The sequence below is a fragment of the Camarhynchus parvulus genome, chromosome Z, assembly GCF_901933205.1.
Source record: "Camarhynchus parvulus chromosome Z, STF_HiC, whole genome shotgun sequence".
Lineage (NCBI taxonomy): Eukaryota > Metazoa > Chordata > Aves > Passeriformes > Thraupidae > Camarhynchus > Camarhynchus parvulus.
The window spans coordinates 46,545,649-46,560,555 of NC_044601.1; the positions used below are offsets into that span (position 1 = coordinate 46,545,649).

A 14,907-nucleotide genomic window follows, 5' to 3' on the forward strand; every position below is an offset into this window, starting at 1 on the left:
AATAAAGGCACTTCATACATATAAGCAAGTTCAAATCAGCCCTCCCCTCCTTCCCATTTTTGTCTGTACTGCTGTAAACAGTACAGCTGGGGCATGGACAGCACACCCTAGCAAGCCAGTGTCCACTTAAAAGCTTCTGTCTTATAGGCTTTATAAACACAAAGCACTTAAACATCAGTGGGATGTTTTTAAAGCAAAGCTTCTAAGTAATAGCTGCAAAATTAAGAAAATATTTTCCTATACAACCTTCATGTAGGTTTTGCTTCAGCCACCTCTTGATTCATGAGCATCTCTAAAGCAGTGCAGAAGTTTTCCGAAGTTTGTCCATGGCACATGCCACTGGACTGGGGAGCGGCACCGCTTTCTCGGGGATTTTGGTACAGCGGACAGGGCTGCAGAGCCGGGCAATGAATCACTTTTGGGTTGCCCTGCGTTTGCAGAGCAGCTTATTGAACATATGCAATAAAAGCAAGCTTGCACGTCATCTCCTTTATACAAAGTAGATCAACTGTAAGGGGCTTTTCTGAACCAGAGTGATCTTTCAGCTGTGAGTAATGCAGGCATTTCATCTGGCCTTGGAACTGCTCCCGTGAGGCACTCGGACTGCAAATTTGGCAAACTTAGCTTAGAATAATTCCTTGAACATAACCCTTTGTTCCGGCGCTCCCGACCCCTCACCCCGGCCGAGCCAGCCACTGCTTCCCGTGTCCCAGCCGGGCGCGGGGCTCTGGGTCCCCTGGGGCCGCGGCCGCAGCCCCCGCGCCTTCTCCTCCCCTTCCTTCCCTCTCTCTCTTCCCTCCCCTCCCCTCCCCTCCCCGCGCCGCCGCGCCCCGGAGCGCAGCCCCCTCCGTGCGGCAGCAGCGAGTCCCGGTGCGGCTCTTCGCCAGCCCCAGCCTGCTGAGGTTCGCCCGCACGGACGGACGGACGCTCGGACGGAGGGAGTGCAGGAAGGAAAGCGCGGCCATGCGGCCCCGGGCGCTGCTGTGCGCCCTGGCGCTGCTGTGCTGCCCGCCGGCCCGGCCAGGTGGGTGCGTGGGGCGGGGGCCGGGCCCGGGGCTGGCGGCGGGGCCCGCTGTGTGCCCGCGGCGCGGGCAGTGACCGGAACGGGTCCGAGCGCACGGCACCGTCTGCCCGCACTACCGGGCCGTGCGGTCCCGCTTGGGAGCTCCAGTGCGAGTTCGGGCCGAGTTTTCTTCGGCTCTTTGTGCTCATGGCAGCGGCGAGGAGAGGCTGTTCCGGGTGGTGAAGGATGGCTGGGGGTGACGCCGTAGCTAAGGAGGGCGGCAGGCAGCAGCAGGTGGTGGTGGAACGGACCAGATCGGCGAGACTTGCTGCTGGATTCTCTTAACCTTTCAGTAGCAGCGTAAGAAGAGGGAATGCCAGCTGAATTTCTAGGCAGTGCAAACTTCGGATGATCTGCCAGCACAAAACAGTTCAGAATATGTGCCCCAAGTAGATAGATGACTTGCATGGTTATTTCAGGGTTATTCACTAATAGCAACATCAGTTCCCTAACTGCTGAGCCCATGGCTCTGTCCCGCTCTGAGCTTGTTAGACAATGGAGATGCTGAGGAAACGAAGGTGAGAGAAGACATGTATGCATGTAACCTCACACTTCATGGAGATGTACAGCACTACAAAGGATTGTGCATTTAGAGATCAGCACGGGTTTTTTTGCTATTACTATTTTGCTCGATTCAGTTTAAGATTTCTTTCAACCAGCTAGTGGTGATAGTGCTGCTGTAGAAATAACTTAGTCCCACCAGATGGCCTGCAGTAAAGCCTCAGGTCTTACATACATGAAAGGGCTGATTGGATGAGCAGCTAGGAGGAAATTTCAGAGCATAACATACTTTGACTACTGACCTAAACTGAAAGGGGATAGACCTAGTGTTTGTAACTATGCTGAGAGGGAAGCATCAGAGAGGGTAAATAATTTTTGCTAGACAACTTTTTGGCTCAAGGACAAGTGGGAAGGAAGCTGTCAAAATCATGTTCATATGGGAAATCTAAGGAAAATATATTTTTAAGAAAAGGGGGTTCTAGTGTAAAAAACAAACTGTACGTGTTACTGCTAGACAAAAATTTCACTGTTGGTGGTATTCTTCCAGTTACTTGCACAACAGAACTAACAAAACCCGATCATCTGAATATGTCTTCTGCTCTTCTTGTGCTCATTGCCATTGCAATAATATAATTTCCCCACTGTCCTAGATAACCTGTTTTTACCACAGTGTACTTCGTTCCTGTTGCCTATGCACTGCTGTATCCCGAGATCTTCTCTGGCCTTGACCTGCAGCTTCTCTCCTGCTTTTCCCTCATCTTTCACTGTGCACAGTTACCACATTACTGACCTGTGCTCTTCCTTTGGGCTGGTGAAAAAGCACTAGTTTGGCAGTAGGTTGGTGTTAAGTGCCTACAAACTATCTTACCAGTGCTGTTTAGGTGACTAAGGTCTGAACTCGCCTGGACTTCTCTTCCTTGGGACACTGCTGGTAAAATAGAGAGATAATATTGGTTGAAGCTAACATATGTGGTTAAAGAGATGAGAAAGGAGAGCAAAACGGAGCACACACCCAGTTGCAAGAAAACAACAGTTCAAGTAAATGTGTTCAGATTGCTACTACATCAGTTGTGTAATCTAATAATGAATTCTGTATAAATGGAGATGTGAACTCATAAACAATCAGTTTTATTTTTATAAAAGCAAATAGCTATCATCACTCCTACAAGATTGTGTCTTATTTTGTCATTAATGTGTCTGGCATGCACTTCACAGTCTGCCTTCACATGCCTAATTTATGGGCTACTAATTTAGATTCTAGATGCTTATCACTTGGGGTTATACAAAGGGGAGATAAACCTATTTGTTATAAGCTAGTATGCAGCTGTCACCAGTAATGCCCATAAATCAATATTATTTGTTGTCCAGCAGCACATAGGGAACATATTTAATTGGCTTGTGTAGGAGCCTATTCTCTAGTCTCTTACATCACACAGATATCGCTTGGAATGTGAAGTCTGCTGGTTTATAACATCCTGTCCATACTCATGGGCCTACAGAAATGTTTTTCAAGTCTCTTCTGGAATTTAAGATTGGTCAAAGCTGTTGTGTTTTCTTTCACAGAGTGGGATGCAGAGTAGTCCTTTGCATGTGAAAATAGACATGAAAAGAAATTACAACATATCTCTGTATTTTAAAAAAAATGTCATGGTTAGCAGCATATGTGTATACTGATTGTGAGATGAACAGTGTGTAATAATTGATAGAAAATAGCACATTGTGGAGTGTTAAAATTAAACAATCACAAACCTGCTGAGCTTTCTACATAATTCCTCTATGTCCTTGTTGGAGCACTGGTGAAAAAACCACAGGGAATAAAAGAAGACTTTGGGCAACTTGAGTGTTGTACTGATTCTATGGAAGTTTTGCCTCTTGAAGTACTTGTTGGAGGCAGACTCTGCTCATTATGCAGTGTCCTGAGTACCCACACCTCAATGATAAAACCGCAGTGCTTTATCCTGCTGTTTATTTGTTTATAGTTTACTGAGCTTGTTCTTTCATACCTGGTTAAATTTTATAGATATTTTCATAAAGGGTTATTCTCATTGCTGATATGACAGGGTTCCTATTTGTTGTAAAAATAGAAATCAACCAAGCTTGACTTCTTCCAAAAGGACTGGATGGCAGCCTAGAAAAATAAGATGATCTTCTGAACATTTGTAATCATTATACAAACTTTACTTGTGTTTTTCTAACAGATTTTTTTAATTATTAAAAAAATAATTAGGCTGTAGTGAAATGCGTTTTAGACAAATGATATCTATAGCTTGAAAACAGCTAGAAAGAATAACTGCACAGATTCTGGTGTAGTTGTAGCTATCAGTAGTTTAAAACATTTTCTGTAGAGCTACTGTATATTGGCAGTCTTGTACTAACCCAGTTTAAAGGTAACACCTCTTTCCTGTTCTGGCCTTTTTGTTTGCTATGAAGGTTCATTACAATCTTTTGAAATAATATGACATTATTTCATCCTGTTCCCTTCTGTGAATAAATCTCTATTTTCAGCTGTTTCATATAAACACTGACACAAAAGGAATACAAAACCACAGGGCAGTATCTGTCTGCCTTTCTGTTTCAGAAAGTATGGAGTGCATATTGTTTTTTCTACAATTACACTGTGTCATACAAGCAGCTTGGTAAAGGATAAGAACTGATACATGCCTGTCAAGATTTCAAATTAAATTTAGTTTCATCAAGAAAGTTTAAGTCACCATTCTTTATATTATCAAGTGGAAATAGCAAGTGTGATGCCTCATTACATTTTTCCACAAAGCTGGCTTGCAAGTAGTACCTCATGTCATCCAAGTTCAAAATGGGGACATGCATTGAGAACAGGAGTCAGCATGGAGGTGATGTTGACAGAGTGAAGGCTGAGTTCAACTCTGAACTTAGAAAGCCTCTGCTTATACAAAGAACACATAGTTTTCACCAAATTACTTATAAATTTTTTGTTCTGATTTATTGTAATAGGATTCTACTTTTAGAAAATTTCTGTAATGGAGTAAAAGTGACTCTAAATCCCTTCATCTAATAAACTTGTAAATAAGATGTCTCCAAGAATTCAGGATATAATTAAAATTATTAGCAATGTTCAGTTAACTATAAGCAATAGCTAATACAATGGCTGGTAGTCAGTGAAAGGTACTTGTCCCAGTCATAGCATTTTTTTCTTGCAGCGTATTTTTGTACTGTTCTCAGTTAGGAGTTAGTAATGAGAAGTGGGTCAGGTTATCACTCAGAGCATCCACACTAAGAGACTTAACCTCAGTCATTAAGGGCCAGTGACTCTGATTAAGTTGGTTTGCTATTTCTCAGAAGTGTGAAACTGCAGCACAGCTCAGGTCCTTCAGAGCTGAGGGATACTGGGATGAGAGAGGTGCTGGAGCCTCAGTTACCATGTCATGCAGTGGTAGTCTTGGCAACACAGTTCTTAAGTCCAGGCTTTACTCTCTCAAGTCTGTTTACATTTGTGTTCCCAAAAACATGCATTCCTCACGTGGAACCGTGTCACCCCTTTGTTTGTTTCTCCACACTGTTCTACAGTGGTGGAGAAAGCAAGATGGACATGTCAACCTTTGGGGGACTAAAATTATCATTGTCTTCTCTTTCAATAGTTTTCTGGTTTGAAAATAAATACCCGTAGGATTAAAAGTCTTAAATTCATAAAACTTGTGTGTACTGGAGATACAACAGGTATAGTTGACAGATTTTTCCTCACTTACTGATGTGTTTACCATGGAGACAAGCTTCCAGGTGTAAGAAATCTGGGGAGGGGGGTTTGTTCATTCGAGTATAGTTATAATGCTCCCCAAAAGATATGAAGACCAGTGACATATTTCACAAGACATTTGTGACATATTTCTATTGCAATGATCATTAAATATAGAAAATCTGACTCTTTGATGTCAGCCACAGGCTGAAGTTAGAGGTGTCATACAAAAGCTGTGCTGCAGCTTAGCTGCAAAGCTAGGAGCTGACTCTTTGAGCCATCCAACTGCTTGGACTAAATTTATAATGTGTTAAAGATTAGGTCTCTATAGTTCTGCCTGTTGTTCATGTTCTCTTAAAAAAGACAGAATAGACCCTAGTATAAATGCATTTAGTGCCCTTTTGTGCAATCACCAAATCTCTTGTACTTCTGTCATTTCTGCTTCAAACTACATCATTCCTACTACAGTTTCTGTAACAAGCTCCCAACATCTTTTTTTCTGACCAGCAGAAGTTGCAATCTAGTCACTTTGCATATGAAAACTGTTCTCTCCAACACTTCCCTTTTGTCTCTCTGCCCCTAGAATGCTGCTGTGACACAGTGTGGTACATAAAGCATAGCCACTCTAAATAAAATCACCCAATTGCCTTACCAGTCCTCTGATCTCCCCCCCTCATTCAAGTCTGAATTTCACAAAAATCCATGCTGGGTAGGGCCCTTCTGCCACTGCCTGTGCACAAAGGGAGGTAACTGGCTGCTTAAAGATGCAGCCATTTTTCTCTTTGCCATCTGCTTCCTTCAGATGTTTTGTTTAAAAAAATTGGTTTCAATTACTATAGAACAAATAATTGCTTCTAACAAGCAGCATCTTACACAGATGAGTCATGTACTTTCAGCTTACAGATCTGAGCTAAGACACCCTCATTTTTGTTTTAATTATCAAAGATCCAACAAAGGATCAATTGCACAAGCAAACAGGTGACTGGTTACTTGAGTAGTTGTAATTTTCTCACTTTTGTCTACCTACAGTAAACCTGAATTATTCTATGCCAAAGCAGATCAAGCCAAAACTGAAAATTACAGTCTGAGAAAATATTTCTCCATACAAACAACTTTGCTGAAATAATGCCTAAATAGTTCTTTTGATTGATTGGTTGGTTTTTTCTTTTTTGCATAATAGCCCCCTGCCATACAGTTAATGCTTTATCGCACTGATTTCCGGGCTTGTTAACATTCAAAAAGCAGAGATAGCCTGTCCTGACTTAGCTACAAAAGCATGCTGCAGAAGACCTTGCTGTAGAGGGAACTGTAGGTTTCAAAAGTGCCCTGGGGGTACGGCAGACCCATGCTGTCCTGCACACTGTGGGTTAGGATAAGTAGAACTCGGGAAGAGTTTCAGTGCAATCTGTGGCTACCCATCTGTTACAAGCGAAAGGTTGATCCACATCTACCTTGAAAACTGCTCAGCCATCTCTCTTAAAGGGGGCCTTCGAGTTGAGTAAGCTGTTTCCAGATCACACAGAAATATTTCAAAACCATGATGATTTAATTGCACTTTTACTTTTTGTGATTTTGGTGATGAGTACTTCTAGTACTTCTAGTGGGAATTTTGTGTATGAGTACTTATGCCAGCATCTCATTTCTTGCAAAATGTGTGAAGCATCTGGCCAAGACAGTTCAAGGCTGGCAGATTGCCTGTTGTGTTAAAGTTGCCCAAGGACAGCATCGATTAGATTGGATCCTTGAGCATAGCTAGAATCACTACTAATAGAAGCTTTCAAGCTGAGTAATGGGAGACAAAAGAAGGACATCTTACCTAAATTTGTAGCAGGAGGAGCTAAAATAAAATGGGTGACCTATGGGCAACCTGTGCTTTGAATCAGAAATTAACCTTATTATTTTATTTACCTAATGTAATCTTAACTTTCCTTCTTGAAAGATGTTTTCACTTCCCCATACCATCTAAATATTGACTTAGTAATCTTAATACTTCTTACTTTTCAGGCTTTCCAAATAACAGCAGCGTACCACACATCATCAGAAGTTTTTCCATCCGTTTTTCTTCCAGTCCGGAGGCTGATCTTATTCCTGTTGACGATGATACTGAAGATGACTTGGAAGTTGGATCAAGAGCCACCAATCAGACTGCATCATTCCTACCTGAACGACGAATGATGTCAGTTCAAACGGCAAGATATCTCACTAGTCCGTGGCTGACTCGTTTTGTTCCTTCAGTTTACACCCTAGTGCTTGTGCTGAGTCTCCCTCTGAACATTACAGCGATACTCGTGTTTCTGAAAAAGATGAAAATCGAAAAGCCAGCTGTAATATACATGCTGAATTTGGCCCTTGCAGATGTTCTCTTTGTAAGTGTGCTTCCATTTAAGATTGTTTATCACTTTTCTGGAAATGACTGGGTTTTTGGGCCTCAGATGTGCCGTTTCATCACTGCTGCCTTCTTCTGCAACATGTACTGCTCAATAATGCTTATGACGAGCATAAGCGTCGATCGCTTCCTAGCCGTGGTGTACCCCATGCAGTCCCTGGGGTGGCGCACACTACCTCGTGCCTCACTGGTTTGTTTCATCATATGGCTTGTAGCAATAACCGGGGTTATACCTTTTCTCCTACGAGAGCAAACAATGGAAATACCCAGGTTAAATATAACGACATGCCACGATGTGCTGAGAGAATCCGAACTTCACGGCTATTACGTCCACTTCTTCTCTGTCTTCTCTTCTGTGTTTTTCATAGTGCCATTTATAATTTCTACTGTCTGTTATGTGTGTATCATTCGCTGTCTTAGTTCTTCCACCATTGTTGCAAAGCAAAATAAGAAGACACGTGCCTTGCTCTTGTGTGTGGCTGTTTTTTCTGTTTTCGTTATTTGCTTTGGACCAACAAATGTTCTCCTCTTAATTCATTATATCCATTTTTCATATGACAACAACTTAGAGTATCTCTACTTTGCCTATCTACTCTGTGTTTCTGTCAGCAGCATTAGCTGCTGCATTGACCCCTTTATTTACTACTATGCTTCTTCTCAGTATCAGAGACAATTTTTCAGTCTCTTCAATTGTAAAAAGACTTTTGATCCTAACATTAGTAACAGCAGTGGCCAGTTGATGTCTACCACTAGTACTAGAAGGGCTACATTGACTACTAATGTGAATAACAGTGTCTACAGGAAATTACTAGCAATGCACTGAGATGATATGTCTTCAAATTGTTTAATTTTACACAGTTACAGACAAAAAGAAGACTTATATCCAAGAAATGCAAAACCTTACACCAAGTTGTTCTATGATACATAGCTTTATGGATCTAATATAGTAATATACAATTCAAATTAAAACTCTGTATGTGTGTGTGCATATATATATATATATATATATATATATATATAAAGATGTATAGTATCTGTAAATACATTAATGTAGAGAGGAAAAATAATTTCTTAATAATAGTTGTTGAGTGTTTTTCAAATAAACTTTTTTCAGACAAATCCTTTGCATTGTTCAGTTTATTGTAGAAATCCCGGTTTATTATTTTGAACTGTACCTATCAGGTTGAATAAATTATTATATATGGAATCACTCTATCCATCCAGCTGTTCCTGAAAAAAGTAAAAATACTTTTCCAGATTTTTTTTTCTCCTATATGTCACTATTTCTAGAATTATCTATTAACTTACTTTCGTAGCATTATTTTATATCTCTGGACACTGAAATTGTTCATTTTATGTTTTTACATATTCCACTTCAAAACAGTCTGTATGGTTTTCAGAATGTGAGGAACCAAAACCCAGCTATTGCTTGGTGCAGTGTGTGTGACAGGGGAGATAATTTCCAGCAGCTGGAGCTAGCTTGTTTTTGGTTTTGCTACCATTAGTGTATGCTAGGTGTTTCGGTTAGTTATGTGATATTTTTGAGAATTATTTTCAGAAAAATTTGTGAGATTTTGTTTCACTATAAGTAAATGGTTCTCCAAAAAATACATTGGAAAAGCTCTGTTTATCATCTTGTTATGCAGTTTCCAAATGTGCTTTCTTGCACATGGTTAGTCATCAAACATATATTTAGGACTTGAAAATATCCTTAATCCCTGCTAGCATGGACATTTTTCACATTTTACACCATGTCCATATCTACTGAAATGGCTGTGGTGTTTAGCTAACCAATAGCTAACTTCATTCTGTGGAGCAGTCTTTTGCTAAAAAGACAGTAAAGCAAAAATAACAGAAATTCAGTTTTAGAAACAAGCCTGTAGGTAATAGGACTGTACATGAAAATGGAAATCCAGTTAAGTAGGAACTTGTTTATAGGATTTGCCACAGAAATCTGCCAAGAAGTACAGCAGTGGAAAAAAGCTGTCTTTAGTCCAGCACAAGTGATACAAGACCTAATCTTTCTGCATACGGTGTGACAGTGAGAGACTTTCTAACTATGATCTCTTACTGGCTTGTGTCTATTCCTTAATGGATTTAAGCACAGATTTTTGTTCTCAAGGTTTTGCCATTTTTAAGTACATGAGTGAGAATGATACATCTGTGTGGTTTGCAAGCCTAAGACCCCACAAATGGACATATTCAAGTTACATTCTCATTTTGTTTAATATCACATTAGGGATGGTCTTGTTTTTCAGCAAAATCCAAATCCATCTTGAAACCATCAAGACATATTTGTTCTTTCTTGGGTGAAAAGAATTACTTCTGTGCTTCCTGGAGTTACAGCCTGGGGGACTGCTTTTTAGCCCATGTTAATAGGAAGACTATGAAGATGATCAGAAGAATGGAACACCTCTCCTGTGAGGATAGGCTAAGAGAACTGGGGCTGTTCAGCCTGGAGAGGACTTGGGGTGACCTTACTTCAGCCTTTCAATACCTGAAGGAAGTTGATAAGAAAGAGAGGGAGACTTTTATCAGGACCTTCAGGGATAGGATATGGCATAATGGCTTTAAACCAAAGGAGAGTAGATTTAATTGCCCAGAGAAGTTGTGGATGTTCCATCCTTGGAAGTGTTCAAGCCAAGGTTGGCTAGGGCTCTGAGCAACCTGGTCTAGTGGAAGGAATGTCTGCCCACAGCAAGGGGTTGGAACTGGATGATCTGTAAGGTCCTTTCCAATCCAAGCCATTCTATGAATTGATGATTCTATGAACTGCTGAGCATGGCCATGCAGCAAAGCAGAATGTGGTAGCTTTTCGAAGAAACTGAACCACGAAAGTACTGCAATTTAGATTGACATGCTTAAATTACCAGGAAAACCTAACCATATCTTCATGCTTACTGCACTTTGCACTGCTAGCTGGGAAAGAAAATTAACAGCTTGTTTCAGGGGGATCAGGAAGAAGTAAACATCTGACCAAGAGAAGTGAAACGATTTATGTATATGCTGTTTTACACATACCTTCTGCTCTTGAGTATTTCCTTCATTTTTCTTCCATAATGTTGGATATAAGGTGCATAATTTTCTATATGAAGCAAGCCATAGAACCAGGTTGTGTTATATAACATTTGGAGACAAGGATGTGTCAGGCACTAAGCATGCATAAGGAAGCTTGCTAATCTTCCAGTTATGCCAGCTACATGTTGCAGCAATATTAGTGGAGGAAGATTTGCAATCAACATGGTTTCTGTTGGTAGAATACCTCATATACCAGCAGTCACTGGTATAACTAATTTTACATGGGAGGATTTGCTTAATTTAGCAAGGCAAAGATTTTGCAGGGATTGGCATGTTCTCACTAGAAGCGTTGTATCAGGTGATGCTGAGCATGCACCTGCCTTACAGCCTGCCACCTGCATGCAGCCTGACTCAGACAAAATATGGTCTGCTGGCTCTAAGTTCTACGTACCTATTTAGGTGAACCCTAGCCAGAAATGCGAGCATGGCCGCAAAGTTTGTTAACAACGTTTTGCAACAGGCAAACAGCATCAGGTCATTGGATCTCTCCCCACTTCAGACAGGATCCAGAAGTGGAAAGAAAGTACAAGCCTGCCAGTAGATCATCAGTTATGGCTTTGCACTGGAGGTCTCCAAGAGCTGGGGGAAGAATAAGAAGGGTCTAATATGCTCGGTGCAATATTTAAATAAATTCCTGAATAAGGCCTTTTTTACGATCATTTTCATCTTTTTTGATCTGACCACAGTATAATCTTACAAGATGCTGAGCAAATTTTAAAAAAAGAAATGAATGTAACCTCTAACATAAATGACCCAAATAAATGCTTTTTCATTATATTTTGCAAGTGCTGTAAAAATGATTTGGTCATTGCTAATACAGCTGCAGAGGACAAACAAATAACATGCTATAACCCAAGTCAACACTAGAGAGCATTAAAATAACTAGATATGGCTGTTGTAATTTGACTTGTTGGGGAGGAGACCACTAGAAACCAGATCTAAATATCATGCTGAACTGTAAAATACTGATTAGCCCTCTCAACCACTATGTGTACTTGAAAAGGTGAAAAAATACTGGAATTTTGTTGGAAAAGTAAGTGGCTTTATTTTAAACAGAACCTGTAAAAAGGTTCAGCAAAGTTTTGGGAAATAATTTTTCTTATCTTTGTGCTACCAGCCTTACAGCAGTGGTGCCTGCAGCCTCTAAACAAGCATCTCTCCTTAAAAGCAGGGTCTGACATTTAAAACGTGTCACTAAATGCATTGCACACAACATAATTCCATCAAGGTCAGGGTTGATAACGTCAACCTACAATAAAAATCTGTCCTGCTGTTCCCTCACTAAAAGAAAAATTATTGACATTGAATCAAATTCTTCTTCATTCCTTTGTGGACCTGGGAAAGTCACTGTCCTTGCCTTTGGATTATTTCAGTTTTGTGTTAGGAATTTTGTGTCTTCACTATTTTTTTGTGCTACACTATTATTACCAGAGCCAGCAATTCTTGGGAAGCTCCTGAATATGTATTCTCATCCTCAGGGATGGGGCAGCATGTGCCCAGGGCAGCAGTGAAGGTGGTGCCACAGCACCTGGGCTCAGAGCTCCCAGTTCACGCTCCCATGGGGCTCACAGCGCATTGTCGCTGGCTTGCCATGTCTCTCACTTTGACTCCTGTACAGATAGCAGGCTTCTTTTACAGATGCTTTCCTCAGAAGGGAATATAGAAATGGAAAATAATTGAATATACTTGTAGAGCCAGATTACCTCTAAAAATTTTAATCACTTTTGGCTCCTTAAAAATGCTCCTTTTTTCCCCCTTTAGATATGTGTTTTAATAATGCAATTTTTTTGCTTACAAACTGGAAAGAGCATTCACAATCAGCAGTACAGGAAGCAGGCTATGTTCCTAAGACCAAACCTTTCAAATTTCAGCCAGGCACCCAGGTCCATCCACTCCAGAGCGTGGGGAGCGCTTAGACCCTGTGTATCTGCTAGAAGGTGATATTGGTGGACACAAGCCAGCAGTAACACTGATGGGAAATGATGATGCTGCTGAACACTTCCTTTCTCATAGAATGGCGCTTAATTGAAAACAGGCATCCAGCTCTGGAAGTGTGCATTCTGTTACTGCCACCTCCTACTATGCCCTGTTTACCAAAACCTCCCTACACACTGAGTGCTTCTTGTCCAAGACAATATCCCACACAGTTCCCATCATCATTTACACAGCAAGATGTCTTAGAGATCTACTTTCAAAGCACACAGGGTTTACTGTCACCTAGTTAGTCATTACTCAACAACTTAACTCAGAGATTCAAGTATTTATTTTCTGATATGGTCACTCCTTTTATTTTCCTCCCATCTTTTCTCTTTTAAAAGAAACAATCCTTACTGCCTACTCAATCTTCTATTGCTTATCAATATTGTTGCAAATAGAAGAATCACAGAATATTCTGAGTTGGTAGGGATCTGCAAAGATCATTAAATCTGACCCTTAAGTGAGTGATCAAAAAAAGGATCCAACCCATGACGTTTGTGTTATTAACACTGTGCTCTAACCAAGAAGCTTTCTTCCTGCCTGCAGCAAACCTGTGGATTTGTAAAGTGATACCATTCACATCTGACATTTTTTGTAGGAACTATATAATGCAAAAAATTTCAGCTCCAAAATTGGATCAGCTAGCATAACTGGAGTAGTTGTATAACCTGAATCTGGATAAACCTTTACAGCTTGCCTAAAGCATGTGTACTAAGAACTTAGTCCCAGATGGGGAAGAACAAACAGAAGGAAGGAGAAAATGTTTCTAGCCAAACTTCTACATTGTTTTATCTGTCTGTTCAAGTGTTAATATTTCTTCCTCTTTCTGAATAACTCCAAGGATACTTTTCTTGAATGCTTTTCCTATACGTCACTGTTGTGGTTTGACATTGGCCAAATACCAGATGTCCACATAAGCCATTTGCTCACTCTTTCTTGCTACAGAAAGTTGGGCAGAGGACAGAGGAAAAAAATTAACCAAGGGCTTATGAGTCAATATAAGAACTGGGGGAAAAACACTCTAAGGGCAAAACAGGTTCAAATTTAAAGGCATAAGGTAAATTTATTTTTAACAGAGTCAGAGGAGGATAATGAGAAATAAAATAAGCCATTAAAGCACCTCTTTCTTCCCAGCCTCTCCCTCTTTCCCACGAACAGCTCAGGGAGACAGGGCATGGCGGCTTTTGGTTAGTTCATCACCCAAGATCTTCTACTATTCACCCAGGCAGAGGAGCCTTTTCTCTGCTATGCCCTGGGGTCCCTCCCACAGGCAAACAATCTTCCCAAAACTGTTGGTGAAGCGTGGCATGGGTCACTCTTCCACAGGATGCAGTCCTCTAAGGAAAGGCTTCTCTAGTTTGGAAGCAGGGGCCCTCTCCCTGGGATCACAATTTTCTCCAGCCTGCTGCCATGTGAGTACTTCTCTCATGAGCTACAAGTGGATCTCTGCATCCCCCATGGATCCCCATGGGCTGCAGGGGCACAGCTGCTTCACCGTGGTCCTCACCATGGCCTGCAGAGGAATCTCGGGTCTGGTGCTTGGAGCACCTCCTCCTCTCCTTCTCCACTGACCTTGATGCCTACATGTTCTCCTTCATGTCCTCCCTTCCTTCTCTTCTCTGACTAGAAGAAAAACTGCTGTCCGTAGGTACTACTGCCAATGAGTCCTACCAATTCAAAGATTCCTGCAGGATCCCATAGCGCTGAGAAGTTTATCTCATCTAGGTTCCACATTGGGAAATCGCTCACCATGCTTCTGCTGCTGGCCAGGTGGCCCCACTAGCAGAGCAGGCAGTGGTGGCCACCATGGTGCTGGTGCTATTTAACGCCTCTCTTCATGTGGGACACCAGGAAGGAGAAGCCACCACCGCCACTCTGCCCTTCTGCCCGCAGCGCATTGCCACGCGCTGTGCCAGGACAGCCTTGGTGGCACTGCTTCCCCATCCCTGGAAAAAACTGCGCTTGCGCTCTTTTCATTTTCTTCTTAAATATGTCATCATAGAGGCATTACCAACCTCTCTAATTGGGCCAGCAGCATGTCCATCTCCAGAGCCATCAGGGACTGGCTCTGTCAGACATGGTGGAAGCTTCTAGCAGCTTTTCACAGAAACCTCTTCTGTGGCTCTCCCCACTACCAAAAACCAGGCTGTGCCAAATCAACTTTACTAAACACAACATACAACAGTCACATAA

The 14,907-nt window shown here is 41.5% G+C and overlaps 1 protein-coding gene across 1 annotated transcript; it reads left to right on the forward strand.

Moving 5' to 3' along the window:
- Positions 1-355: 355 nt before the first annotated feature.
- F2R (coagulation factor II thrombin receptor) lies at positions 356-8,774 on the forward strand. The gene is made up of 2 exons (XM_030968632.1): positions 356-1,024; positions 7,278-8,774. The coding sequence occupies exons 1-2, from the start codon at positions 964-966 to the stop codon at positions 8,480-8,482; spliced, it is 1,266 nt and encodes a 421-aa protein (XP_030824492.1). The 5' UTR covers positions 356-963; the 3' UTR covers positions 8,483-8,774.
- The last annotated feature ends 6,133 nt before the right edge of the window (positions 8,775-14,907 follow it).

Excerpts from the sequence above, each read along its gene's own strand:
- F2R (XM_030968632.1), top strand. The coding sequence starts at position 964 with ATGCGGCCCCGGGCGCTGCTGTGCGCCCTGGCGCTGCTGTGCTGCCCG. Across the intron at positions 1,025-7,277 it reads CTGCCCGCCGGCCCGGCCAG|GCTTTCCAAATAACAGCAGC; the intron begins GTGGGTGCGTGG and ends CTTACTTTTCAG.